This window comes from Cupressus sempervirens, chromosome 3 (assembly GCF_028749045.1).
Source record: "Cupressus sempervirens isolate cs-2001-9-10 chromosome 3, ASM2874904v1, whole genome shotgun sequence".
Lineage (NCBI taxonomy): Eukaryota > Viridiplantae > Streptophyta > Pinopsida > Cupressales > Cupressaceae > Cupressus > Cupressus sempervirens.
This window is the reverse complement of record NC_143120.1, coordinates 254573517-254601265: the sequence shown is the minus strand read 5'-3', so window position 1 is coordinate 254601265 and position 27749 is coordinate 254573517. Positions and strand designations below refer to the sequence as shown.

The following is a 27749-nucleotide window of genomic DNA, read 5'->3' as shown; positions in this document are numbered from 1 at the left end:
CAGATGTTAGATAGATGTTAGATAGCCTTTTCTGCTTTCGAGTTAAAAGCATACCCCAGAAAATTAATTACATCATAAGAGGGAGCTGTACCTCCAAAATTTAGAGTAAGATCATCTGTTAAATAGAGATCTCTCTAATTGTTGGTTTCTGTTTTGTCTTTCAATTTGGGACATTTTTGAATAATTTTTCAAGTTATTTTAGAAAGACAAAAATTTGAACTAACACTAGGCAAAACTGACTTGGCCAAGGTTTGTTTTAAACAGGCATGTCTTACGTGTAGTCATAGTTCACCAAGCTTGTGATAATCTTATTACCGAATGATCTTGAATGTAAAATTACTTAAGGCAAAAAGCAGTAAAAGTACATGCATTCATAGCACACAAGGTCTTGATAGATGGTACACTTTAGTCTGAGTGTTATATGAGCAGTGAGGGGGGGGGGGTGTGAATCAGTTGTTGCTTAACTCCAGATCTGATAATTAAATTTGAAAGAATAGATCAAGAAAATTACTTAAGACAAGAAGCAGTTAAAAGCACACAAGGTCTTGATGGATGGTACACTTTAGTCTGAGCGTTGTATGAGTAGGTCACCATGCTATTGAACTTACCTTCTTTACATGCATAAGAGTATATTGACATTGATGGTTTATTTGTTTATTTAAACATGATACCTTCCTATTCACGGATTCTATTTTCCGGATCTCATTATATATAAAGCATTAAAATAGGATATGAAGTGGTATTGCCAATAAGTAATTAGCTGAAACACTGCTAGCAATAACATTTGTTTGTTATGTATTGGGTCATGAAGAACATCCTCTTCAATTATTTAGGTGACAGCTCTGCACATAGTAGATTCCTTCATTCTGAGCTATTGCCACTCCTTATGAAGTCATGTTTACAACTTGACTCTATGTTTCCCCAACCCTTTGCAATCTAAAATTAATTTAGGGTTACCTGAGCCCAGTAGAAAAGGTTACTCTGAAATTGAATTGGTTTTTTACCTAAGTCACAAGGTTCAAATCCAAACTCGAGTTCGTCGATTGTAAAATTCAAATGAAATTCGGCCAGGGTATAAATTTGATCTTTTTTTTACCTTATATAATTTTTTTAAAATATAAGTAATATATCCACAAAATAGTTTGACGTTTCTAAATAATTAAATTAAATAACTCAGTATTTTAAAAAAATAAAATAATAGTATATTAAATAACAATATTATACTCAGACGAAGTTTAGAAAGGGTAAAAATTCGATGTATTTTTTTACCAAGTTTCTAGTTAACACTGACAATATAACTGTTAACAGGGATCAAGTGTAACCACAATAACCAAAATTTATGTTTCCCATATAAAGTACATAGTTGAATGTACTTTTTTATATTTGATACTGATTTCTTTGTAACCCCAGGTTTGAATTAGTTCTTTGTTTATTTCTACTGAGAAGCCTTACTGTTTCTTTAAATTAAACTAGCAACAGAGACTACTTGTGTAGGAGGTAGGAAGGAGCGTCCATTATCCCATCTTTACTTCTCGGATAGATATTCTTCTTGTTCGGTAAGTTTTAGAAGTTCTTATCAGAGCTCTTACTTTCGAGTTTCTTTAATCCCTTTATGCTTAACGTAATAAATAGAAAGTTGCAGCACTCATACTATCAAGCTGAATCAAAACCTTTAATCCATATACACTTTATAGAGAAATCTGCTATTTCTTTTTGAAAAATTTCCATGAAGTTCAAAAAAGAATAGAAATTCATGCATATACAGCTGCTAAGTATCATAAAATAATAGTATGGCTATGGCCGTCGATAATTATCTCACAAGCAATTCTTTTCGAAACTTCAAGATTACAAAATCACTGCTCAAGTAAGGATTACAACTTGAGAAGAAGAGCCTTATAAAGATAATAGTTCATGGTTGTCACAGTTGACACTATAGTTCCTGATGCTGGTTAGCAGCAACAAGCTTCCTCTCTCTGCTCTTTTTCTTGCTCCATTTCCTCTTCCTTTTTCCATCCTACCAAGAATGATCCTAACTCTGTTTTTCTAATGTTTCAGGATTTTTAATCTCTCTTCATTTCCTTTTATTTTGATCACATTTCAAGATCAGTTATTCCCAAGTGAAAAATGCCATTTGGAAGTTATCTCATTTCCAGATTAGCTTAATGGCTTTCCGAATGCTGTCACTTTCATAAATTTATAGTTTTTGCCTCCTTGTAATGGTTTGAGCTAAGGTGACTGTTTGCCCAATTAAGGTCAATGAAGTTTATTATACGTATTTTTAATTACTTAAGAGTTCGACTTCTCTAGCTGTTTATTACATGTGCAATATAAATGATATTGGGATTAAATCTCGAGTGAAGATAGGAAGAATAAATCCATATGTATAGACAGACACAGACATGTATTAACTTGACCATATTAGTACATACGTGTAGACACACACACATACACACACACTTTTCTTAATTCACAAACATACACAATTATGTATGTATTGAATTATCAATTTTTCATTGGAGACCAACCTAAATTCAAATGGTGTGACCTCAATTTATATGTTCAATTCTTTATTTAAAACTTAGTTGAATAAGAGTTAAAACAGTCCTAGAAAGATTTGCACAAAGAAGAGAAAACCCTAATGGTTCTATTGACCTTCTAGGGTTGTCAGAATTGAAACCTAGTCCCTGGCCCACAAAACTAGGTTAAAACTTTATATGTGGCACTTACTTAGGGGTTCTAGAAAATTTAGGCTAAATCCCTAGGGCATGGCACTTACCCAGAGATTCTAGTGGCTCAAACAACAATTTAATCACCTTTTAGATGTTACACCTTGTTGGTGATACTCTCTGTTCTAGGAGGCCAAAGACACTTGCATCCACTAGCAAACAAGAATGTAGTCAGCCAATATCTTATGAACATTGAGCATATACATGATGTGGATACCTAAATTTGATCATTAAATGTTTGATCATATTAAATCGTCGTAACTTATTCCTCCAAAGTCGTATTAATTAAATAATTCATTTATTTAATTAATTGTCTATTTCTTCTACATTCTTAGGTAAATTAATTCATTTAATTTATGTAACATCCTTGGTCCTATTTAATTAAATGAACCTTTGACTTTGTTTAATTAAATGATTAATCCTCATTCTTTTATAATTGTCTTGTCGATCAAATAGATTGTCTATTTAATGAAACCTTCCTGCTTCCTAATCATTCTAGGTGAATTAATTGATTTAATTTATCTTAAGTCCAATCCCATTTAATTAAATAAACCTATCTATTTAGTTAATGGTTTCTTGTATTTTGAATTAAAAGGAATTCAAAATTCATAAAAACCCCATCCACTTGCAAATTCCTTAAAAACCCACTTGCACAATTTAATCCTAATTTAATTAATTAAGTGCATCATTTAGTTGATTAATCCCCACCCACTCTCTCTTCTCCCTCTTTTCATCCTCCTACTTTTCCCACTTGCATCCTAATCATCGTCATCAAGTCTAATTACTGTCATTAATCATATGCACAATCCTAATCCCAAAGATTAGGCAAGTAAGTCAACTCTTATCACAACATGCACATGGGCTTGCCCCCCAATTACTCAACAAAGGAATTTTTAATTCTTTTCAATCTTCTCAAGCATCCTCTACCATTGATCTTTGCAATCAATCTTGACCATTCATTTGTCTCCTTCCCTACAAATCTAACCTCTTACCTTTGTTATCTCACTCCCCCATTTTGCACTTAGAGTGTTGTTATTTTGCCAAAATCTTGAGTGAGCACACATCCAACCAAACATCCACAGACAAATCGTTGCATCAAGGAGGTCATGGGTGTTTTACTTAGTTTGCATTCTTGTTGTTATAGCTTCCTTCTGTCTAATCTTGTATGTTTCTTTCTATTTGTGTTTAGAGTGTTTTTACTTAGTTATTTGCATTCCATTGAATCACATTTCCTAGTACACACATCAACATGTATTAAATCATAAAGTACATTTTTACATAACAAAACATAAGAAATTCCTTGTCCTTGTTCATCTCGCCAACATCAAAATCATTATTTTCAAAATAATGTAACATAGCATTATTGAACATTTATTCATCCTATCAATTTCATCACCATCACATTTTTCAACATATTATAAGCATTACATGAGTAAAAAATTGTTCTTTTGGCAAAGTAAAATAACGTAACAAACGAGGGATATGATAGTCGAGATGACATGAAAGGTGAGTATGTATTGTAAGCACGAGAGAAGAACTTGAAGAAAGGAGCAAAGTGGGAAGGAATGTTTGCAATTATCCTCACCTTGCCATCATAATCCCCCCAAAAGTGGGAGTAATACAATCAAGTCTTCCCTCTGCTGCACAAAAGCTATCGTGTTTTGTAATGTTGTAAGGTGTAAACTTTATATGCCACCCTTACAAAAAATATGTTGCTTGTCCAGGGATAGAAAATGATTAGAATGCACATCATGTTTAACCTCTTTAAGTTATGAATTTTATTTCTTTTTCTATTTTTATTTTCCATTTTGCCTTTTCTTGATTTAGGAAGCATGGCATTCCCATGGATATGTGTGTTTTTATTGGGACTACGGAGTTGGGAGGGAATAACATGTCATTCCCAGGGGTCTGTTTGTTATTAGGGGACCATGGGGTCGGGAGACGATCAAGTTATTTGATGTGTTCTTTATCTTCAATGATTTGAAGGCCTGCTCTAAGCCATTTTTGGAAAAGTCATTTATGGGTGAGTATGTCCACTTTCGTGTTTGCTTCTTGCTGTGTGTGTTGAAATTTGAGATCTAGGAGTTGCTGACTGTATGTAGATGCATTTAAGGATATGGTTAAGTTTCCAATTGACGAGCTTGACTAGCTAGGGCTGAAATTAGAATTTGAGCATATGATTCCACTATCCCCTTGTTTATCTTGCATTATTGTGCCAAGAGAAGACCTTTCAATTGTTGTTCGAGGTTTGATCCAAACCCAACAAAAGCAAAAGCCTGTATTAATCATCAAATCAGCATAGAGATTTCCATCTCTAGGTGCATCAGGAATACTCCTAGTGGTGCCATTCATATCTATCTTTATACAAGAAGAATTTGGTGGTTTGCAGACTATACTTCGAAACTTTAGTATGGGTATTGAACTTTTTGGTTTAAACTTTATTTGTTTATCAGTTGTTAGAACAACTTGTCTATTGTACACCGAATTTTTATAGGAGGTATAACGACTCTCCCATAATGTAGGATAACAATACAAGCACAAGGTGAGTGGCCTCTAGGAGCTTTGTTGAGCATGTTAGATTTAATGGTTGCGATGTTCCCGTTATAAAATAAATCATTAATCAAACTATTGTTAATGGGCTAATTGATTTAATATATCTTGGACTCATTTTTGTTTTGTTTCCATAGTTTGTGTCGCTGTCAGCTATCTTTGTACACCCTCGGAAAGTTTTCCCCAACGGGTATTTAAGCATGGTTTGTAGGTAGTCATTGGTTATGCATTTTGGATTGTTTCTTTAATTCCAGTTGGGATTCTTTGTTCTTCACCATTTTTGGAAGTGGAAGATCTTCCCTACTTGGCTATTCCAATTTCAATGGGATTCAATCCTCACCCTATTCGGTTGCCTGAAATACTTAGCTCAGATTTGGCAAATTGGAGCACCCTCATTTTGCGAATATTAATTGAATGTTTTTGTGTTCACTCTCTATTTCTTGTTCGAGTTTCATCTTGGTTGTATTAAGTGATTCAATCATTCACCAACACCCGGTTTCATCCGTACAACATTATTACACAACCATCTACACCATACGGCTCACCTCACATTATATGACCCTCTGGAATGCACTGTATGGCCTGCTTTGCATCCACTATACGACTTGTTCAACACCTACCCGTACAACCATTGTGTTTCTCCTCCCTCCTCCGTACAACCATTGCGCCTCTTCCCCGTATGGCTTGTCCACCATACGGACCCCACTGTCCATTGTGCAAGCTTCTTCACACCATACGACCTTCACATCCTTGGTGTACGGCCTGCCTGCCATCTCCACTCCATCATACCGTACAGTCACCTAGACATTGTACGACCATCCATATTGTCAGTACTACCCCAATTAGCATCTGTACTTCAAACTCCAATTGTACCGTACAACCCTTCATAATCGTGTACGGGTTTTCATTTGATTTCCATATTGGTAGAAAGATTGTTAAGAGTAGTTGCGTGGGTCAGATCATTATAGTGGTATCAAAGCTTTGATCTTGCTAGCCTATGAATTGTGAATGAGAGTTTATAGCCGGAAGAGAAGGAGAACCCATTCATTTGATAGAATGGCGATAGAATCGAAACCCATAGCAGCCGAACTCGTGGTACTGCTAAGAGAGCTTGCGAGGAACTAGGCACAAATTAATGATATTCAACGACTCATGGAAGAAACTCTCAATAAATTGGTAGACAATAAAGTATCCAGTGAACAGAATAATCATAGCGCAAACTTTGTGTTGGATAAAGCAAACACTCATCTTGCACGTTCGTGACCTTCCATGTCGTCTTTTCCCCTATGGACAAAGGCACCATAGGGTTGGAAGCAACCAACTTTTGAGGAGGTTCAGGAATAGCTGAGAGAGGACTAGAAGAATGTGAATTTTGAGGAAGATATATCTTACAAAGACCACGCAGATCTAAGAATGAGATATTCCGGAGGCAGAAACTGAGGATATTTTAACGATGATCTTAGGAGGAAGTTGAGTAAAGTAAATTTGTCTCCATTTGATGGATCCGGATCCATATCTGCACAAGCATGGGTCGTGAAGGCAGATACTTACTTCTAGCTGAATCCTATGCCAGAAGAAAAAGCAATTAAATTTGTGCCGTTACATAATAGAACTATTACTGGTGAGATATTGAGAAGACTAGAGGGATTGCTAATTCTTTATTGTGTGTTATTTGTGGTAAGGATTTGGAGGACAATAATCTATTTCTCCTTAGTTACGAGTTCACACAAAAATGTTGGAAATGGGAATTGAATAAAATTAGTTGAGAAGGTTCACTTTCTAATTCTTTATCCCAACTTTTGACTAAATGGCCATTTCTTCATAAGGATTTTTTTAAAATAAAATTTAAAATGGAGGATTGTTCCAAATAGTATGGTTTGGGGCTTGTAGTGGGAAATAAATAAGAGGATATTTAGAAAGGAGGTATCTAACAAGGTGAATGCATGTGAACTTTTAGAGAGCTCAACATTAGAAACTATTAATGCATATAAAATGAGAACTAAATATCTTCTAGCTTTACCTTAGAAGATAATAGGGTGAAAAATAGATGGAGTCTTACTAGGTACCTACGCATAGCTGTGATGATAGGTAACATATCAAAAAGAGATGTTTATAGACTTTTTAAGTGGGATCTACTGATAAATGATTTTGTGAAATTAAACTTTGATGGTGCATCAGTGGGGAATCCAAGAAGATCATGAGTAGAATGTGTATTAAGAGATCACAAGGATTTTCTTATCCAAGAAGTTTTCTATAGGTCACCACTTGAATCTACTAATGTAGCTAAGGAAAGGGATCTTTTAGAAGGGGTCAAAATGACAACCAATCTATAAGTGTCTAAACTTCATATCAAAGGGATTGATTTGGTAATCCTTTTGGGTCTCATATCAAGAAATATTTTTAATTTGGAATTTTTGATGTGTTAAAAGAAGTGTGGAAGATCCTCCCTAGATTCCAAGAGTTCAAAGCAAAGAAACGTGAATCGGAATCGGATCGGAATCGGCAAGGCCGAATCGAATCGTGAATCGGCAATGAATCGGCAATGAATCGGCGATGAATCGGCAAATTTGAAAAAACCCTTTAAATTTAAAGATTTTAACAATTTAAAACTTATTTCATGCACCCTTTATTGAATATAACTTAAGCACACTATAACATCATCAAATAGAAGTTAAAACTTAACATACATAAACATGAAACATAAAATCCATCACATACGTAACTATGTTATCTAAGATTCTAAAATGTAAATTGTAGGCTAGCTGAAGTAAATAGAAATCAAATGATCATAATGATTTAAATCATAGAATGTATGTAAGATGATCCATAAGACATCAAATCATAAATTTATGTAAGAATCTAAGATGAAGATCCATGAAAGTTTGAAACTTTGAAACATATGTCTATCAATGATTCAGTATCAATATCTGTAAACAAAATATAAAAACAAGGCTCCAGCTCAAGCCTCAGGCTCATAGTCATCATCATCCTCAACATCATCCTCAAGCTCGGCTACAGCCTCAGCCTCAGCCTCTGAGTATCCAGTCTGCCTAGTAGCAAGGCGTCTAATGTAGGTCCTAGAGGACTGTCGAGCCATATCTCTCGCATATAAGATGGGCTCACGAATGTCGCTAGGGCCTGTGTCTGTGCGTGCACGTGTGCGTCTACCAATGCCTGAAGAACGTGCTCTAGCTGCCTCAGCCTCTATATCCACCTGGTCAATCCACGCACGGTCTTCCTCAGTGAAGACTGGATCTACAACCTCTGTGAGCCACTCTGATTCTGGATCAATCTCCTCCAGAATGATCGGAGAGGAGTCAGTGCCCAAAATCTGTCTGATCCTAAGACGGAGGTTGTAATGAACGAAGACAAGATCATTCAACCTCTGCACTGTCAACCTGTTTCTCCTCTTCGAGTGGATGTGCTCGAACATGGACCAACTGCGCTCACATCCAGAAGCGCTGCTTGGCTGACTCAGAATACGAATGGCAATTTTTTGAAGTTTTGGGGTTGTGGCCCCAAACATTTGCCACCATCTATCTGAAATAAGGGAAAATAAAAATAATTAGTCTCATTTACAAATTACAAATTACAAGTTAACTCTAAAATTACATAATCAACTTTAAGTTTAGAATCTAGATTCATGAACATTGAATATATTATTTAATTTTTATCTGGCTGTATTGTTTCCCGAGCATCTATGGCTACCCTGCTAGAGAAAAGTGGCCCTTCTTTATTATTGAACTTATCAAGCTCAATAATTGCAGCACTGCTATCCTCATCAGTACTCAACCTCTGGATCACTGTATATAATCCGGTGAGAACCTCCTCATCCGCCTTGAAGTCAGGACGGAAACGAAATGCCGAATTCAAAAAGTAAGCTGCTGCATGGATGGGTCTGTGGAGCTGATTCTGCCATCTCCTATCAATGATGTCCCAAATAGGGGCATACTTCTCCTGCACTCCTGCATACTGAGCTTTAATGGCCTCCTTGGCCCTATCCATGCCCTCATATATGTAGCCCATAGAGGGCTTCTCCCCATCAGCAGTTCGTAGGAGAGATACAAGAGGCTCAGTGGCCTACATATAAAGTAAAACAAAAATTTGAGTCAAAACTTAAACATAGAATAATTCAATAATATAAGGTAAAACTAAATCATTAAACAATTAGCATAGTAAACTGTAAAATATTAAATGTTAAATTGCAATAAAATTACCTTAAGTATTTCTCTAGCAGGTTTCCAAAAACCATCATCATCAAATATGCAATCCACCACATCTATCCCTGCAGTGGTCGTAGCATAGGAAGATGAAATCCACTCCCGCCCAACAAACATGCTCCTCAAATCATCCCTTGATGTCAACAAGGACTGCAAGGTGATGAAATTCGAGGCAAACCTCGTGATCCCTGGACGAGCTAACTCTTTGTCTCCTGTGTACTTCCTCATTGTGCTAAGGACAAATGAATGATTATAAATAAACTTACATATGTTTTTTGCCCTTTCCACACATGACTTGACCCACTCAAGTTTGCCAATTTCCTCCAACATGAGGTCAAGGCAGTGTGCTGCACAAAGGGACCAAAATATGGTGGGGTGCCTCTCCATCAAAAGTTTGCCTACAACAATTTTAAGATAATTAGAAATTCAAATTTCAAACATGTTAGAACTTAGAACTTAGGAAACTTAGAAATTCTAAGTTAGAATTAGAAAAAGTTCAAAATTCAAATAAATTTATTTTCAAAACTTAAAAAGTTAAAAGTTTACCTGCAGCAACATAACTTGCTGCATTATCCGTCACCACTTGCACCACATGTTGTTCCCCCACCTCTGCTATAACTTCCTCAATAACCTCACATAAGTATGTGGCGTTTTTTACATGAGCAGAAGCATCAATAGATTTGAGGAACATGGTATATCCTACAAGTAACAAAACAACGAATTATAATTACTATTAGCAATCAACAAATCAAAATTTGAAATAGTCAATCACGATTCAAAATTATGTATGTAGGAAAGTAGAATGATCAATCACCTCCACAGGATACAAGAAAATTGAGGAGTGTTCTTCCCCTCCTATCTGTCCAACCATCAGTCATGATGGTGCAACCCTTTTCGATCCACTCCTTTCGGTTGTCCTCAAGCTCATGCCTCATATCCTCAACCATTTCCTCCAGGAGGTATCCACTCAACTCAGCCTCAGTTGGGGCTTTAAACCCCGGACCACAAATGGCAACTGCATCTATCATGTTCTGCCAATAAGGAGTCCTGTCACAAATAGATAATGATATTGATTAGAAATTTAGATATCAAAAACTAAAATCATAAAACAAGTAGATATAATTAAAGTTTTACTTTTACTTTTAACTTTAACTTTGAAGATAACAAAGAAAAAAGAATCAATTACCTGGCTGCAATAAATGGAATGTTGCAAAAGTACCAGAATTTGCAAATCTCTTTTCTGGCAGCATCATGAATCTCCTTGTTCAAACCCATGCCCTCAAGCGTGGGTTGGGAGCCAGGAGTAGTGCGGGGCACAAAGTAACTATCCATTCTGCTTTTCCGCACTCTAGGCCGCAATAGGTTGGTGTTGGACTCTGTCTCAGTATGAGACCGACTACCACTAACACTCACATGAGCACTAGCACTAGGATGAAAAGGAGGCCTAGAAGAACCCTCCCCAACACAACCTACGGATGCGGAAGTTGATGCAGATGCACTTGCAGATGTAGATGCGGTTGCGGATGTGGGAGCACGGGAGCCAATACCTCTTAACCCTTCAAGTTGCATTTTCTTAGTCAACTTGTCTTGTTCAATTTTTTCTAATGCCACTAAACAAGAGCGTTTTGCCTCAGCGGTTTGTTGAGTGCAAACTGTGACATCATGGCCAGGTATGCCAGCAATGTGGTATTTCAATCTATAGATACCTCCCGAATTTATTTTTTCTTTGCAAAATATACATTTTGTTTGATATTTGGTTCTCCCAGGAAACTCTTCATTATATTTCCAGCATTCATCTTTTTTACCCATTGTGGAAATTGGAAAATGAAAGCAAAGGGCTGCTGCAATAAAAAAATTCATGTAAAAAATCAAAGTTTGCAACTAATAAACAAAAACTACAAAACAACAAACCCTAGTTTGCAATTTAGTAAAAGTTAAAACTAAAAATAAAAAACATTCAAGATTTGCAAATGAACACTAAAAAAATTTAACAAAAAATGCATACTACACTAACATGCAAAAAAAAAACCAACACTTACCTCTTGCAAATGAGTTGAGGAGTGTTGATATTGACTCCTTAATGCTCCCAATGCAATTTATGGCCTCCCCAAATGGACTTCTGATCTCTTTGGTGCTCTTCCTTCTTGCCGGTTGGAAACCTATGGATTCTCTTTTCTCTTCTTCTCTCTCACTCTTCCTCTCTTCTACTCATACTAAGCAAATAGAAGGCTCTTTAGGGTTATAACAAAGAGGAAAGTCAACTTAGAAAGCAAATAAAACATGTGTTTTTTTTAAAAAATTGAACTTTCTATCCTTGCTGCCGCGGCCGATTTCTGGCGATACCCGATGGCGATTCTGGCGATTTTTTCCATGAATCGCCGATTTTGGCGATTCAGGCGATTCATGCGAAAAAATCGCCACCAGCGATTTCCGATTCCAAAAAAATCGGGAGCCATGAATCTTATCGCGATTTGGGACAAATGGTTTGGAGGTAATTAGAAAGAGAAGCATGAGTTCCTCTTTAAAATAGTTGGGCACCTAATCTTTAGTCATCTCTAGTGATTTTCATTGTTGTAATAAGATGGGGAATATCCTTGTAATATGTATATATGAGCCTATCTATTGGTAGCCAAATTCATTGTTTTGGCCAATGAAGACAATATTTTGAAATTTTGCCTCTTTTGAGAATGGATATTAAAATATAAATCCTTTATTATCCAAACAGTAAAGTATAGATATCTAACCCTTTATTATAACAAACCAAAATCAAAACTTCAAATAAATAGTCTAAATATCTAAAATGTATAAGACTTCAATGCCCAATGCTAAAATGATACATAAATTTTACAGGAAAATCAATGTAAATTCTTTTAACCTGGCTTCAACTACTATCTCCTTTTATCTTCTTTAAATAAAATTGTAGTTTTTTTTGGTTGAATAGGTTCATAAATTGAATACTTGCATAGAAATTGAAATAAATTTAACAATAAATACAATAAAGACTCTCCTCCACAAATACGTCTATGTCAAACATAATGAATTCAATAATAATAATATAAAATTTAATCTCATTCTATTGATTAAAAAGGTTTAAAAAAGAGAGTTTAAACTCAAGGAAAAATGATTACAACCAATCATAATAAAGGACAAATAAAAATAAAAATTATTTTAATAAATATATGAGTTCAAACTTTAGATTACAAATTTCTGTCACAATTTTCAAGGCACAATTTAATTGAATTTGGAGATTTGAATATGTTAGTCTCTACCTTAATAAGGCAATGTACAATAAATAAGAGATAATCCTCATTGAAATGTTGTAGAAAATATGATTCAAAAATCAATATTATCGTTTAAATAAGTACCCACATTAGATCTCGCAATAACCACCCAAAAACATTGACCATTAGAAATAAAATATAAAATGATGCCTCGATCAATTTTTTAATTTTTATTTGTATACTTAGGTGTGCAATAGGAAGGAGAGATATACATGTGTAAGTGATATAAATACATGATGATAAACATATTAGGCATGGGGTATGTGTAGGATCATGGTGTGCAAAAAAGTAGTGATCTGAAAAATATGTAGTTCTAAAATGCCTCAAAGCATTTCAAAATCTATTCCAACTTCTTTCCCACCCATCCTGATAATAAATAAAAACAATTAATACCTTTATGAGGCCTACTATATCTTTTTATACCAACCCTATATGGTCAACTTAAAAGATGTCCCAAAAATGTATTTTTGGCCTGTTCTTGTGTGTTTTTTACTTCAAACATGTAGTTGACAATTCTTTCACCAAAATTTGATAAAATAAAAAAGTCTTAAGAATGTTCTTAGCTTTCCATAAATGTAAGTATTGTCATATTACAAGTTCAGTAAGTAATTATTACTTATTTTCTAATAGAGTTATCTATAAAATGTTGATTGATACACTGCTTGAAAAACAACTATAACTTTCAAATGATACAACATTTTTGAAATCCAAAAAATGCATCAAATTCTATGCTTCTTCTACTATAAGGGCAAAAAAGAAAAAATAAGTTTTGTAGAGCTTTGAATTAGTTAAGGTGTTTAGACACGAGAGTTTTTTTATTCAAAAAATACTAAAGTAGAAAATTAATAATTATGTATTTATTTAGAATAAAAATACCCAAAAATATGTGTCACATCTAGGAATTCATCTACTTCTTCCATCTAGGATATTATTCAAAAATATTATTATTTGATTTTGATTAAGGTGGTTAGACATACATCTACTTTTTTTTTTTGTTTTAAATTTTTTGTACTATTGCATTAAAATTCAATATTTTGACCAATTGTTTTTTTATTTTTTTTTATTTTTCTAGATAAGGCCTAGTATTTTAGAAACTAAATTCAATTTCCTAGAGATTATTTTCTCTCAACATTTTGATATAAAGTTTATAACAAGAAGAAAACTGCACGTCAAGTAGACATAACCCTAATTTGTTGATTTTTTGTTACCACTTAAGAGTATAGTTTGGTTGACCATGAGCCTGAATATACCCCATGTTTACATATAGGATGATGTCTAACACATAACCCATTCAATAACTCTTCCATATAAGGAAGGCTATACCTTTATTAAAATCCAACCACAGATTCATTTTCAACATAGCTAAGGAAGGAGAGAGAGAAGGTGAGCACCCTAAAGTCTTAGGTCCACGTGGGTTGCCACATGAACTGTGAAGTTTTAATTTTAAATTTTGGCAACCCCTAAAACAAATTGAGATGAAGGGAAATGACAAAATCAAGCAGAATAATGTCAACTTAAACCTACAAACATCCCTTTCTCATAGTTATGGACAAAAGAAACACTCAAGGCAGAGAAAAAATGATGTATAGAAGGCTAGATCATTGGCAACTACACTGGTGTAATTATTAAATATCAAAAAAAATGTCCAACTATGAGGTGTTTTGAGTTACGACCATATACAAAGCAATTATGAAATTAGAGTCAAAGCTCCCGTTCTTTCTTTTCTCATAGCTTCTCCTATTCTTCTACCAGCAAAATATTAAGTTTACACATCTAACCAAGCTTCTTATATAGCTAGTTAAATCTCAAGTTGAATAGTCAAGCATCTAATTATAATATAGGTCCAACCTTGAAGATGTAAACAAAAACCTAAGCAAAAAATAAATATGAAGTGATGCACACTTATCAAAAGGTTCACATGCATCTTGGGAGTTGTCTGCTAGCTTTGCAACATGCCAAGCCAACATAGGAAACCATGCCAAAGAAAATATTGCATGAAATAGGAACTAGAAAGAATGACACAAAACTCGAGAAAAACCAACAAACAAGGCTTACACACTTAGGAAGAGGATCCAAGATTGGTCCTCTGCATGGCGTTACCCGTGCAAAGAATAAAACTACAAGCAATAGTGGCTACTGTTTACCGTACTAGTAAAAAAATCAACGCATCTAGACAATGGAACACGAACAGCAGAATTATATTCGCATATGCCAGACATACATTATGCTTCATAAGATTAATGATAATAGAAGATGAATTACAATGATCCCAGACGGGATATAAATACTATCCACCGAACCTTTCGAAGGAGTCTGTCGGCCACAAACATTATGTCCGCTACAAACTATTTACCCGTTGGCTACAAAATACAAAACACCGACGACAATCATTCCGTCGGCTACAGAAACACCGCTGGGACCATCCAGTCGGCTGACATCATCCCCCCCCCAAAAAGAAAAGTCGTCTCCTGACGACTAACAAAATATCTGAGATGAATTAACAACCAAAATACATTAACAGAGTGACTACAACAAAGAATCTGCTTCTGTCACATCACTTCCACATTCATCTCGTTACATCTGTAGCCTCTGCTAACACAATACTGTCTCCTCAAGCTGACCTTGATAGCCACCCGTGCTGCTTTCTCTATTTTCAACTCCTCGGTACCTTGAGCCAAGTGTTGTTGCATTGCCTCCAATTGGATGATCAGCTCCTCCCAAGCTCTCTACGCATCCACCAAGACAGCCTCCCGGCCAACACTTAATCCCAGTGCCTTTGGTACACAGACAGTCGATGCCTGCAGCAACTTCAACTCTTCTCAACTGGTCAGACTCCCACGACTGATATCCGCAACGACTGGGGGTCCAGGGGGCAATGCCCTCGGCAGGGTCAAGGGGCAGCGCCCTCGCGGGGTCCTGGGGCGTTGCCCCAGGTGCGCTCCTCGCAGTATAGGGCGGGGTCGAGGGGCAGCGCCCCTCGCCGCCAAGACCAAATTAGCACTCCGGAACCCACACAAAACTGCATGGAACACACTGTTTTTGCCATTTTTTGCCGATTCTACACTCTTTCTGGCAACCACTGATGCGTCCCCTTCCCTTTGACATCATCTGCAACTCTTTCTGAACGATTTGAATCTGTCGTCATCTTTTTTTTTTTTTTTTAGCAAACCCTCTTCGGCGGAAGGAAAAAACGCCACCTCAGGTATCACAACCCCCGAAACTAGCAATTCCCAGCCAAAAATCAGAAGCTTCTCAAGTCTACCTTTCCAATTACATCAGCTCACACAGGCGCGACTTCTCACACCTCAAGCTCAAAATCTGGAGTCGTCGTCCTTCAAGCTTCCCACAACAGAAAGTCTCCTGTTAGCCGACTGGATGGGTTCGGCGGTGTTTTTGTAGCCGACGGGTAAATAGTTTGTAGCGGATGTAATGTTGTGGCTGACGGACTCCTTCGAGAAGGTTCGGCGGTAGTATTTATATCCGATCTGGGATCATTGTAAAGAATCAATCATCTACTATTGCGAATATAATTCTGCTGTTCGTGTTCATTGTCTGTATGCGTTCATTTTCTTTACCAGTACGGTAAACATCTCCAGCCTTCCAAACCCTCAATCGCTAGTCTGAAGTCTGTTAAAATTCTTTGCTGAGTATGAACATCGCCGTCCCTGTACGGAGATGTGAATTGATGGCATTGATTGTATTGCCCAGAACTCCACGGAAATGGTCAACTGCTCCACGGAAATATGGACTCTGCAGGCCCAACACCGTGGGGACCCCGTAACAAATATCCCATCTCGCCAAATTGCAGCTCCTCTAACATAATCAATCCCATCCGGGAGAGTCGCCATTTTTTTTTTTTTTTTTTTGGTTTTTAACAGCCCTGCGAATTGCTTCCACGGACAGGAGAATTGGCCGCTGGAGGGCTGCCCGCGGGGCAATGTCCCGTGGAGTCTACCCGCGGAAAAGTCCGCGGACAGCTGCCCACAGGACATGTCCGCGAGAGCTACTTGCGGGACAGTCCGCGAACATCTGCCCTCGGGACATGTTCGCAAGAGCTACTTGCGAGACTGTTCGCGAACATTTGCACGCGGGAGCTATCCGCAGGACTGTCTGCGGACATCTGCCCGCGGGACTTTTTTTTTTCTTTTTTTTTCAATTTTTTTTTTTGTTTGAACAGAAATAAAATAAAAAAAACAGCACCTCAACTTTGCCTCCAAGCGTCGCCATTCTGCAACGACGACAATAAGGGAATCATCTGATCATTCTGTGATGGTGAAGCGACGACATCTTCTTGGCACGGTAGGATCCGTTGACTGCGTGAGGTACCTCTGGCCCCGTCCAACGTCCCCAACTTTACCACTCGATTGTTGCCGACTCTCATATCTGATATGGTCCAACACATCATGCCTTAAACCTTTCCTGTTTGCTTTCATTCCGATCGTCGTACTTGAGTACCAACTGCCCTGGCTAAAACCTGTTGAGTTTGTCATGCCACGCCTTATGCCTGTTCTGTGTCACCTCCGCCACCCACTGTGCCTGCGGTCGTCGTGCATCTAGATTATTTCCTTGCTGTCGGTACCCTTCAAGTAATTTTATGGTGCGATTCGTTCTTTTCCTCTTCCTCCTGTGCGGTCCGTTCATTGTGTACCGAATGGTGGGATCTTTCTTTTTTCTGGGTTTGGACTGTATGTTCTTCCCCTCAGCTTTAGGTGTAACCGCCTTTCCTTCTTTTGCTGCTCTGTATTCCTTCAGACACTCATTTTCCTTTTTTTTTTTCACCTTCGTCGACCCTTAGCATATTACAATTCGAAAACAATTCGTAGTCTTCTATCTGCCAGTGGTAAAGGCCATTCATCGAGTCTAGGTCATCATCATTTGATCCTCCTTCTAGTGTCAATACTCCTTCGTCGTTCGGTTCCATTCTCCTCTTTCCTTCATCATCATTTCTTTCATCGTCACTGTCGCCTTCACCTTCTGAGTCTGATGATGCTGCCTCCTTACCTACCATTTGTGTGTGCAGGTCAATTATGAATCTTTTGCCTCCGTGCTCCATTGATAGGGTATTTTGTTTCCAATCATGTTTTACTCTTGCTTGCACCAACCAATCCCGTCCTAGAATAGCATCATATCCTTTTCTTTTTAATGGAATGACCACAAAATCCAATAAAAATGGTTGCATACCAATGGTTACCGATTATGCCCTCAAGGTTCATAATGGTTTGATCCCATGCTGGTCCGCCGTGAGCAACTAGAATGTAGGTGGCCATAGCGTCGGCTTTCCCAACTTCTTCCAAGTGTCCTCCGGCAACACATTCACGCCGGACCCTCCGTCGACAATTGTGTATGTCAGAACATTTCCCAAAATCCCCATCTCGACGACCGCCGGATGCCGTCCGGATGTGAGTGCCAGCAGCATTGGGTTTGTTATCACTTCCCTACTGTCCCTTCCTGTGTCCTCCATTGCTTTCGAAAACGGTGTATGATTCAGAATGGCCGTCCGTAACTGGGGCATTGTGAGAAGGTCACTTATCTTGACCGGTATCTCCGTTTGTAAGATATGTCGTACAATGTTTTGTTCTGCGAAGTTCTTTGCCAAGGTGTCGGTGATGTCCTTCAACTGAGATGTCCTTGCCGACAATACCTTTCCAATTTCCGACTGCATTTCCCCCAATTTTCTTTTTTCCTCCGCTTGCCTCCGTGTAATTGCCAGAACCTCCTCTACATCCGTGCCGATAGTGATGAAGTTTACTCTAGACTTTGGACACTTGGAATCTTCATGATCGCTGGGTCCACACCATCTGCATAATAATTTCGGTGTGTTTTCCGCTGTACAATCCCGCGCAAAATGACCCTACAAATTACATGCTCGGCATTGAACAATCGGCCGTCTGTTTGCGTCATAGTGGGTTCGACTTCGGCTCTCATTATTATTGTTATTATTCGCATTGTTGTTATTTTGCCCTCTATTATTATTCCTGTACCCTCCGGATGTGGCACCTGCGCTATTCGTATTTCTGCTACTACCCGACGGAGAAGCCTCCTGTGTGAAAAGCACCTGCGGAGATCCTCTTGTTTTCATGTTAAAGGGGCACTCTTTTGTCGAATGGCCCATGATCTGACAAATGTCACAAAATTGGTTCTTTGGACACGATCTTTTAGTATGAGCGTTGGTCTTACACTCTGTGCACCACAACTCACTACCTTTTGGCTCCTTCTGCATGTTTTTAAACTCCTCCATCATGCGGATCATGTCCTTCTGTAAAGCGTGGACCTTCTTGCTACTGCCTTTATCGTCGTTGCTATCTTCTCCAGCAGGCTCTCGTCATCAGAATCAGATGAGCTAGTGTTCTTCTTCTTTTTTTTCTGCTCACTTTTGAGGTCCAATGCTCTATTATAAGCTTTTGTGTATGACGACGGTGGCACAATTTTCATTTTCCTCCGCAACTTCGAGCGTAGGCCTTCCATGAACCATCTTTTCTGAAGTCCGTCTGCCGGCTTACTTTCCATTTTGTTTATCAAGTCTTTTAATTTCCTGACGTAAACGCGGATGGTTTCGTTCTTCCCCTGCTTAGTATTGAAGATCTCTGCTACAATTTCATTATCATCCCGCAACAGTTTAAATTCTGCTAGAAACTCCTTTTTAATGTTATCCCAACTGTTTAGCTTTTGTGGATTTGTATCAGTGAACCAATCAATTGCTATGCCTCGTAGGGTGGCCAGAAATTGCCTCATCCAGTCGTCTTCATCAGTTATCCCATTTGCCTTCCAGATCGTTTCACATGTTTTGTAGTGTCGGATGGGATCGGCTGTACCATCGCCATTGAACTTCGGTAGTTTCTCTTTTTGTCCCGCTATCACAATTGGTTTTTGTAAACAGGCGTTGCTCGGTCCTGCAACGCTGGCGCTCTTCACTCCCACACCGGCGGTCTGCACTCCCACACCGACGGTCTGTACTCCCACATCGGCGGACTGGTCTCCCACACCGACGATCTGCACTCCTACACCGGCGGACTGGTCTCCCACACCGGCGGTTTGCACTCCCACATCGGCGGACTGCACTCCCACCCCGGTGGTTTGCACTCCCACACCGACAGATTGCTCTCCCACATCGTCAGACTCAACAACTGCGAACCTTGGTGAAGAAGGGTGTTCTGAAGTTGTCCCCTGCGGAAGTATATCTCAGACGAAGAGTTCACTCCACGGTCTTGCTCTGTCGGCACTCCGAGCCGTGCGAGTCAATACTCTTCCATCTGGATTCTCTTCCCTTGGCGAACACAAATTCAAAAACTCCTCCCGTGCTTCTTCCACCAATTCCACCCGCTGTCGAGTCTCCTCCAACAATTCTTTGGTGCTCCGGTTTCCGTCGGCAATCTTCTGAAGTCTTTCTCGGCGTTCGGCTTGCTGTGCCAAAATTAAATTCTCTTGCGCAGTACGGATTCCATCTTTTCCCTTGACCTTATTTCGATCCTTGTTAAGCTGATTTGGCATTAATCTTCATTCCTCCCACCTTCCAGGTTCATAAGGCAACGGCGCCAAATGTTTACCGTACTGGTAAAGAAATCAACGCATCCAGACAATGGAACACGAACAGCAGAATTATATTCGCAAATGCCAGAAATACATTATGCTTCATAAGATTAATGATAATAGAAGATGAATTACAATGATCCCAGACGGGATATAAATACTATCCGCCGAACCTTCCGAAGGAGTCTGTCGGCCACAAACATTATGTCTGTTACAAACTATTTACCAGTCGGCTACAAAATACAAAACACCGACAACAATCATTCTGTCGGCTATAGAAACACCGCCGGGACCATCCAGTCGGCTGACAGCTACTTTACGAACAACAAACTAGTATAGAAAATAAGAAATATTTTTGGTTGAAGCAAGATCGCTCCAAGACCCAAGACGCTCCTACATCAAATAGGTATTGAGTCATCTAGTTATCATGTCAATAAGGTTATATATGCCAACATGTTGGTGTAAATAAGTATTCATCTTTTACACTTTACTTAAGTTTACTTAGGTCAATGCATTATTTTATGACTTATTAGATTGAAACTTAGGAGTTTGCATACTTTTATGAGTTTTCATGTTGACAACACAGAAGTAAGCAACTCTAATTCAACACCAAATGCCAACTCAGCATCCTACATCAGCAAAGAACAGGCTTCCACGTCAACATGTTTGTAGGACACCCTAGGATCTAGCTCATTGCCATGTGTAGCCACACAAGATTACACATTGTCTTAGTTCGTACATTTCTATACAGCCACATCATGCTGATGTCATCAGTCATACACTTATGTCACCCAGGGGGCTCGTTCTTTCATTGACGTCAGCCAGTAACGAGCTTAAATTTGACCATCATTTCTAGGTAAATTTGAATTTTTGTGATGGCCATTTGGACATCAAATTTAACATAGTGTTTTCCTCTCTACACCCCTCTCCAGATGTAGTTTTCATTTAACTGTTTGACTTTGAGAGGCCATAACTCAGTCATTCAAACTCCAAATCAAGTGCAACTTTTTTTGATTTTGGGTAGAATTTCTTGAAATTTTTAGTGGTGTAGTTCTTTTCTATTTTTGGTGCATGGGTTTGTTAGAAATAGCATTTTTTGATGACTGTACCTATCCAATCCTACATTTTGCAACTTCAAATGCTTCATATAGGCTCATCTGGACTCGAAATCAGGTTCAGTTTTTTTTGAAAGTGTATAGTTTTTTGTCTACTTTCTAGATCTACAACTAGCTCATAGGCTTGTATGGACAAAAATATCACTTTCATAAATAGGTCCTATTTTGCATTGTATTGCTTCAAAATTATTGTATTTCTGAGCTACATTGTAAAGTTCCAAATTTGGACTCCAAGTGGAGGTTGTAAACAACAAAATTAGAAGCCCACTTTGTCCATTCTAACAAGTGACCTATTGTAAATGTACTAAGTATAAAGTGCCAAAATCTTTCATTTGAGGGGGTTTTTTTTGGTTGAGTGAGGGGGGGGGGGGGGGGGGGGTGTATTGTGTTTTGTGTCTCCTTGATATTGTGCTCTTGCATTATGGGTTCTTTTTCAAAGTTAAATCCACATAATTATGCTACTTGGAAAGAAAACATAAAGGAACCATTGGTTGAAAAAGGTTTCTTGCATTATGTAGCTAGTGTAGCAAAGAAACCTCTGGCTGATGCTGATAAAGCTTGAAAAAAGGATTGCGAATCCAAACAAGAAATGGCCCTAGGAACCTTGCTAAAGAATATCTTAGATCCCGTCAAATATCATGTTAGTAAACTTACCAATCCAATAGAGGTTTGGGCTAAACATGAAGCATTGTATGGGACAGTAGATGAAGACATGGCCTGCACCATTCAGGACAAACTTCTCAAGTTGGATCCTAGGAATTTTGACACTATCAAAGACTATCTTACCCAAGTAGGCATGTATAGGGCACAACTTAAGGATTGTGGTGAACCCATCAAGGATGGAAAGATGATCAAACATATGATAACTCATCTTCCACCTGAATATGCTCCTTTTGTTTCCAGTTATAACACTCACAAATTGATGATGTGGAGTGCCTACACTAAGCCTTTATTCAAGAAATTTTTAGAAATTCTAGTCTTAGAACATGACAATTTAGTGAGTATGGGAATTCTCCAGTCTTCCAAGACAAAAGCCTTGGTAGCAAATGAAGGGAATTCAAGTGGTAAAAACTCCAACAAGAAGCAGAAGCAGTGGAAACCTAAGCCATAAGATGACACAACAATCTTCCTCACATCAATCTTCTTCCACTCAACAATCTTCCTCACAACAAGGCAAGTCTTTTTCCAAAAATAATCAGAAGGGGAATAACTCCAACAAAAGGGAGAAGAAAACTTGTGCCTATTGTAAGAAGAATGGTCATGATGAACATGAGTGTAAGGATAAGAAGATTAATGAATTGGTAAACCTAATGAGGAAACAAAAAATTGATGTACCAAATGCCTATAAGGATAAGGGATCTTTAACCACTTCAAAGGGTAAGGGACAAGCTTTGATAGCAAGTACAAACAATGTTGAGGAATGGGTTCTTGATTTAGGAGCTACACATCATATGGGTGCTTCAATGGAGCATTTTTCCTCTTTGAAACCATCAAATGTACCTTACATCTATGTAGGCAATGACACTCAAGTGGAAGTTGAAGGGAAAGGGAATGTTGAGTTGGATAATGGCGTCTTCAAGGATGTTCTACATGTTCCTAACCTTAGCACTAAACTTCTCTCCATCTACTAGATAACTCACTATGGATGTGGCAACAAAGTGAAGTTCCTTCTTGATACAGTTGTGGTGAAAAATCTCAAGGATGATTCTATAGTGGTGGTTGCAAAGGCTAATCATGAGATAAAACTCTATTCCTTTTTTCATTTTGTGCCTAAGTCTACTTCCCTTGCCTTGTTGACTCATTCAAATTCACATAGTAAACTATGGCATGAGAGATTTGGAAATCTCAACTATTGCTACCTTCAACAACTTAGCAGCAAGGATATGGTCATTAGTCTACCTCAAGTCAAGTATTCAGAGGGTGTATGTCTAGGTTGTGAACCAAGCAAGCATCCCAAAGAGAAATATAACAAGGGGAACTCTTGGAAGGCTACTATTGTTCTTGAATTGGTTCATAGTGATGTAGCTAGCCCATTTCTCGTACCATCATTTGGTAAGGCTCACTATATTCTCACCTTTATTGATGACTTTTCACGCTACACTTGGGTCTTCTTTCTTACTCATAAGAGTGAAGTATTTGATAATTTTATCACCTTCAAAGCTCAAGTTGAGAAAAAATCAAGGAAAGCCATCAAGATTCTACAAATAGATAATGGCAGGGAATATGTCAACTCCTGGCTTATAGACTTTTGCACTCATGAGGGTATTGATCTTCAACCTTTAGTTATATAAACACCAAAATAGAATGGTGTTGCTGAAAGGAAGAATAGAACCCTTAAGGAAATGACCACTTGTATGCTTCAACATAAGTCTCTAGATCAAGTGTTTTGGGCAAAAGCCATGTGTTGTGCCAATTACATCCAAAACAGAAGTCCCCATAAGGCTTTAGATGGAATTACACCTTTTGAGGCTTGGTGTGGCAGAAAACCAAGTGTAAAGCACTTTAAAGTTTTTAGTTATCTAGCATGGGCAAGGATACCTCCACAAAAGTGAAAGGTATTATAACCTCAAAGAAAACCCTGTATATTTGTTGGATATCCTGACCATCTTAAGGCATACAAACTCATGGATCTAGAGACACATGAAATCTTTTTTGAGAGAGTGTTCACTTTGAAGAAACTTGTCCAAGTTTGGCTTCTTCAACTCCTCCTTCCTCCTTTGTGGAAAGTGATCATAGTGATGATAGTGACTTGAAAGATGAGATTCCTTCAACTTTGACTTGCAGGAAACCACCTTTTGTAGAGTCCACAAATAGTTGAGGACATTCCTTCTTCTTCCACTAAACCTTGTTGGGCACAACAAACCCTTGATTCGGCAGGTTCATTGGTGGGGAATCCTTCAAACACTTGGAGGACAAGGTCACAACACAAATCATTTCCACATGCTTATATTGTCATTGCTTTAGATTCATAGTCTTTTAAGGAAGCATCAAGGATTCCAGAATGGGACAAGGCCATGGAGGAAGAATATAACTCTTTGATGGAAAAAAACACTTGGGACCTAAGGGAATAAAGTTGGTTTGGTGTAGGTGGATCTATTGAACCAAATTTGCAGTGGATGGAAGTATGGATAAGCATAAGGCCAAACTAGTTGCCAAAGGTTTGCCACAAGTTCCTGATATTGACTATATTGAGACATTTGCACCAGTTGCCAAAATGAACTCCATTTGCTTGACACTAGCTATTGCTACAGCTCATGGTTGGGTTGTACATTGGATGGATGTAAAGAGCGCTTTTTTGAATGGTGATCTTCACAACGAGATTTATATGGAGCAGCCATAGGGGTTCGTACAGGATTCTACTATGGTTTGCAAATTGAAGAAGTCTATCTATGGTCTTAAGCAAGCTCCTTAGGCTTGGTATGCCAAGATGGATTCCTTCTTACTCTCAACACGATTCACTAGGTGTCATTTTGATTAGAATGTCTACATTCTTTAGAGAGATGACTCACACCTGATACTCGTGCTTTATGTAGATGACTTGATCATTACAGGAAGTACTTCATCCACCATTTCCAGTATCAAGACCTCTTTGTAGGACAGATTTGTTGTGACAGATTTGGGTTTATTACATTATTTCCTTGGTATTGAGATCACATAGTCTTCAGTAGGGATCACACTTTCTCAACCCAAGTATTCTCTTGACTTGCTTTCTTGATTTCACATGAGTGATTGCAAGCCTACTCCTACTCCCTTTCTTTCAAGTTTCAAGTTAGAGGCCAAGTATACCACTCCACTTGTTGATGCTACATTAGATAGTTGGTTGGGAGTCGCATCTACACGACACATGCATGCCCTGATATAGCTTTTGCAGTTGCCATGGTTTCTCGGTTCATGCAAGAGCCACATGAGCTTCATTGGAAGGGTGCCAAACATATCTTGCACTACGGAGGTTTGTAAAAGGGTTCTCTTAGCTTAGTGCGCCACTAACAAATTTGACAAGAAAGGGGTCCTTCTAGTGGAATGAAAAGGCACAACTCACTTTTGATAAGCTGAAGAAAGCAATGAGCACTTGTCTCGTGCTAGCTTTACTTGATTTCACTCGACTGTTCATTATGGAGTGTGATGCATCCGGAGAAGGCATTGGCGTAGTACTGATGCAAGATAGACACACCCCATAGCTTATGAGAGCAGGAAGCTTACGCAAACAAAATGCTTGTATTCCATCTACGACAAAGAGATGTTGGCTATCGTACATGCACTAACCAAGCTTCGACAGTATCTGATAGGTGCCAAATTTGTCGTTCGCACGGATCACAATAGTTTGATATATTTTCTAGAGCAATGTGATTTGAATGAGAGGCAATAGAAATGGGTAAGCAAGGTTCAGGCCTTTGATTTTGCCATTGAATATGTAAAAGGAAAGAACAATGTGGTTGCAGATGCTTTGTCCAAGAAACCTGCCACCTACTTACTAAGCCAGATTTTAGCTGACTGGAAAGCACATTTGTTGGTAGAATATTCCAAAAACACATTTGCCTGTGAGCTAATGGATGGCGACACCAAGGATGATCGGTACACAGTGGTGGATGATATCATTTACTATAAAGATTGGGTATTTTTAGTGCCGGAATCCAAATTGAAGCAAAACATATTGAAGGAGGTACACAACTCACCCTTGGCAGGACACACGGGCTTCCTCAAAACGTAAAGACGTCTTAGGGAGAGGTTTTCATGGAAAGGACTTAAAGGAGATGTATTGCAATATGTAAGAGAGTGTGTGGTCTGTCAGCAGAACAAATCTGAACATACTCTACCTGTCGGGTTACTGCAACCTCTGCCAATTCTAGAAGATAAGTGGGAAAGTATCTCGATGGATTTCATAACTGGATTTCCCAAGGTGAACGGAAAAGATTGTATCTTCGTGTTGGTTGACAGATTGACAAAGTACGCACATTTCTTCACCATCCCTTCAGATTTTCAGGTTGCACAAGTTGCCAATCTATTTTTTAGAGAAGTCTTTCATCTGTACGGGTTACCTTGAAACATTGTTAGTGATTGAGATGGGCGATTCATCAATATTTTCTAAATAGAACTGTTTTGGATGGCAGGGATAGAGTTGTCACCAAGTATTAGTTACCACCCTCAGATAGACGGACAAACGAAGATTGAACAAGTGGCTCGAAGGTTACCTTTGGAACTACGTTTCAACACAACAACGGGCATTGGTCAAATGGATACACCTAGGGGAATATTGTTACAATACCACGTACCACATGTCCATCGGAATGACACCATTCAAAGCTCTATACGGATACGAACCCCTTTCCTTCATTGACACAGTTCTGGATGATGGTCGCGCGTCAAGGGCAAGGGACTGGCTTCAGGAGGGACAGGACATCCTCAAATGCCTGAAGGAAAATGTACAATGGGCACAAAATCAAGAAAAGATGTACATCGATAGACACTGAATGGAGAGGAGTTTCGAAGTAGGGGACTTGGTCTATCTCAGGCTCCATCCATATTGACAATCCTAATTGAAGAAAAAAGGAAAGGAAAAATTGAAGCTATGATTTTATGGCCGCTATCGTGTAGTTTGTCGCATTGGTGAAGTCGCCTACGAGCTAGAACTTCTGGAGGGAAGCCGTTGTCATAACGTTTTTCATGTTTCATGCTTGAAGAAAGCTATGGGGCAGAATGTCACAGTGGCCACAAACCTTCAACCGCTCAATGAAGAGGGAAAGCTCATATTGGAATCAATTGAGATCATCGAAGTACATGAGAAGACCTTGCGGAATTGCATGATGAAGGAATATTTGGTGCGTTGGAAATTATGATTTCATTGGTGATCATAGTGACCATATCCATGCATGTCGCTTCCTCAATCTCCTCTAGTGCTTCTATTCATCTAGTTCCCAGGTGTGCAATAGATTGAGAATTCCACATTTACTTGTTATCTTTCTATCTAGAGGCTTTTTAGGTAAATATATCCCGACTAGCTGTGCTAGTAGTCAACATATCCTTCATCCAAGAAACAGTGTTTCTAAATTAATTGCAGATCTCAATATAGAAGGCCTAGAAAGTGGCATGCTCTTAATAAATGTGTAGAATTTTGTGAAAAAACATTGTTTGAGCTTAAGAAGTCATTATTAGCTATGAGAAAGCCAATGAGGAAATTCAAAGGTCTTGCAAACGATTCTTAAAGTGGGGCTTTAATGTATTTGTGTCTAGATGAGGTAACACGGTTGACAACAATATTAGTTCCTTTGCTTTAGGTCAGATCTCAAAATCTTGAGAAAATCATTGACATTGTTCTCTGTACTATCAATGATG

General features: G+C 38.4%; 2 protein-coding genes across 14 annotated transcripts in view; one reads left to right on the top strand and one right to left on the bottom strand.

The window, feature by feature from the left end:
* Positions 1 to 27749, top strand: part of LOC149565830 (proline iminopeptidase-like) — a 314435-nt gene that overhangs the window by 69121 nt on the left and 217565 nt on the right. The window lies entirely within an intron of this gene.
* LOC149565836 (uncharacterized) lies at positions 8925 to 11959 on the bottom strand. Its single transcript, XM_089819320.1, has 6 exons — positions 11536 to 11959; positions 10683 to 11337; positions 10311 to 10543; positions 10043 to 10195; positions 9494 to 9894; positions 8925 to 9356 (listed from the first exon to the last, which is right to left on the bottom strand). The coding sequence occupies exons 2-6, from the start codon at positions 11303 to 11305 to the stop codon at positions 8940 to 8942; spliced, it is 1827 nt and encodes a 608-aa protein (XP_089675446.1). The 5' UTR covers positions 11306 to 11337; positions 11536 to 11959; the 3' UTR covers positions 8925 to 8939.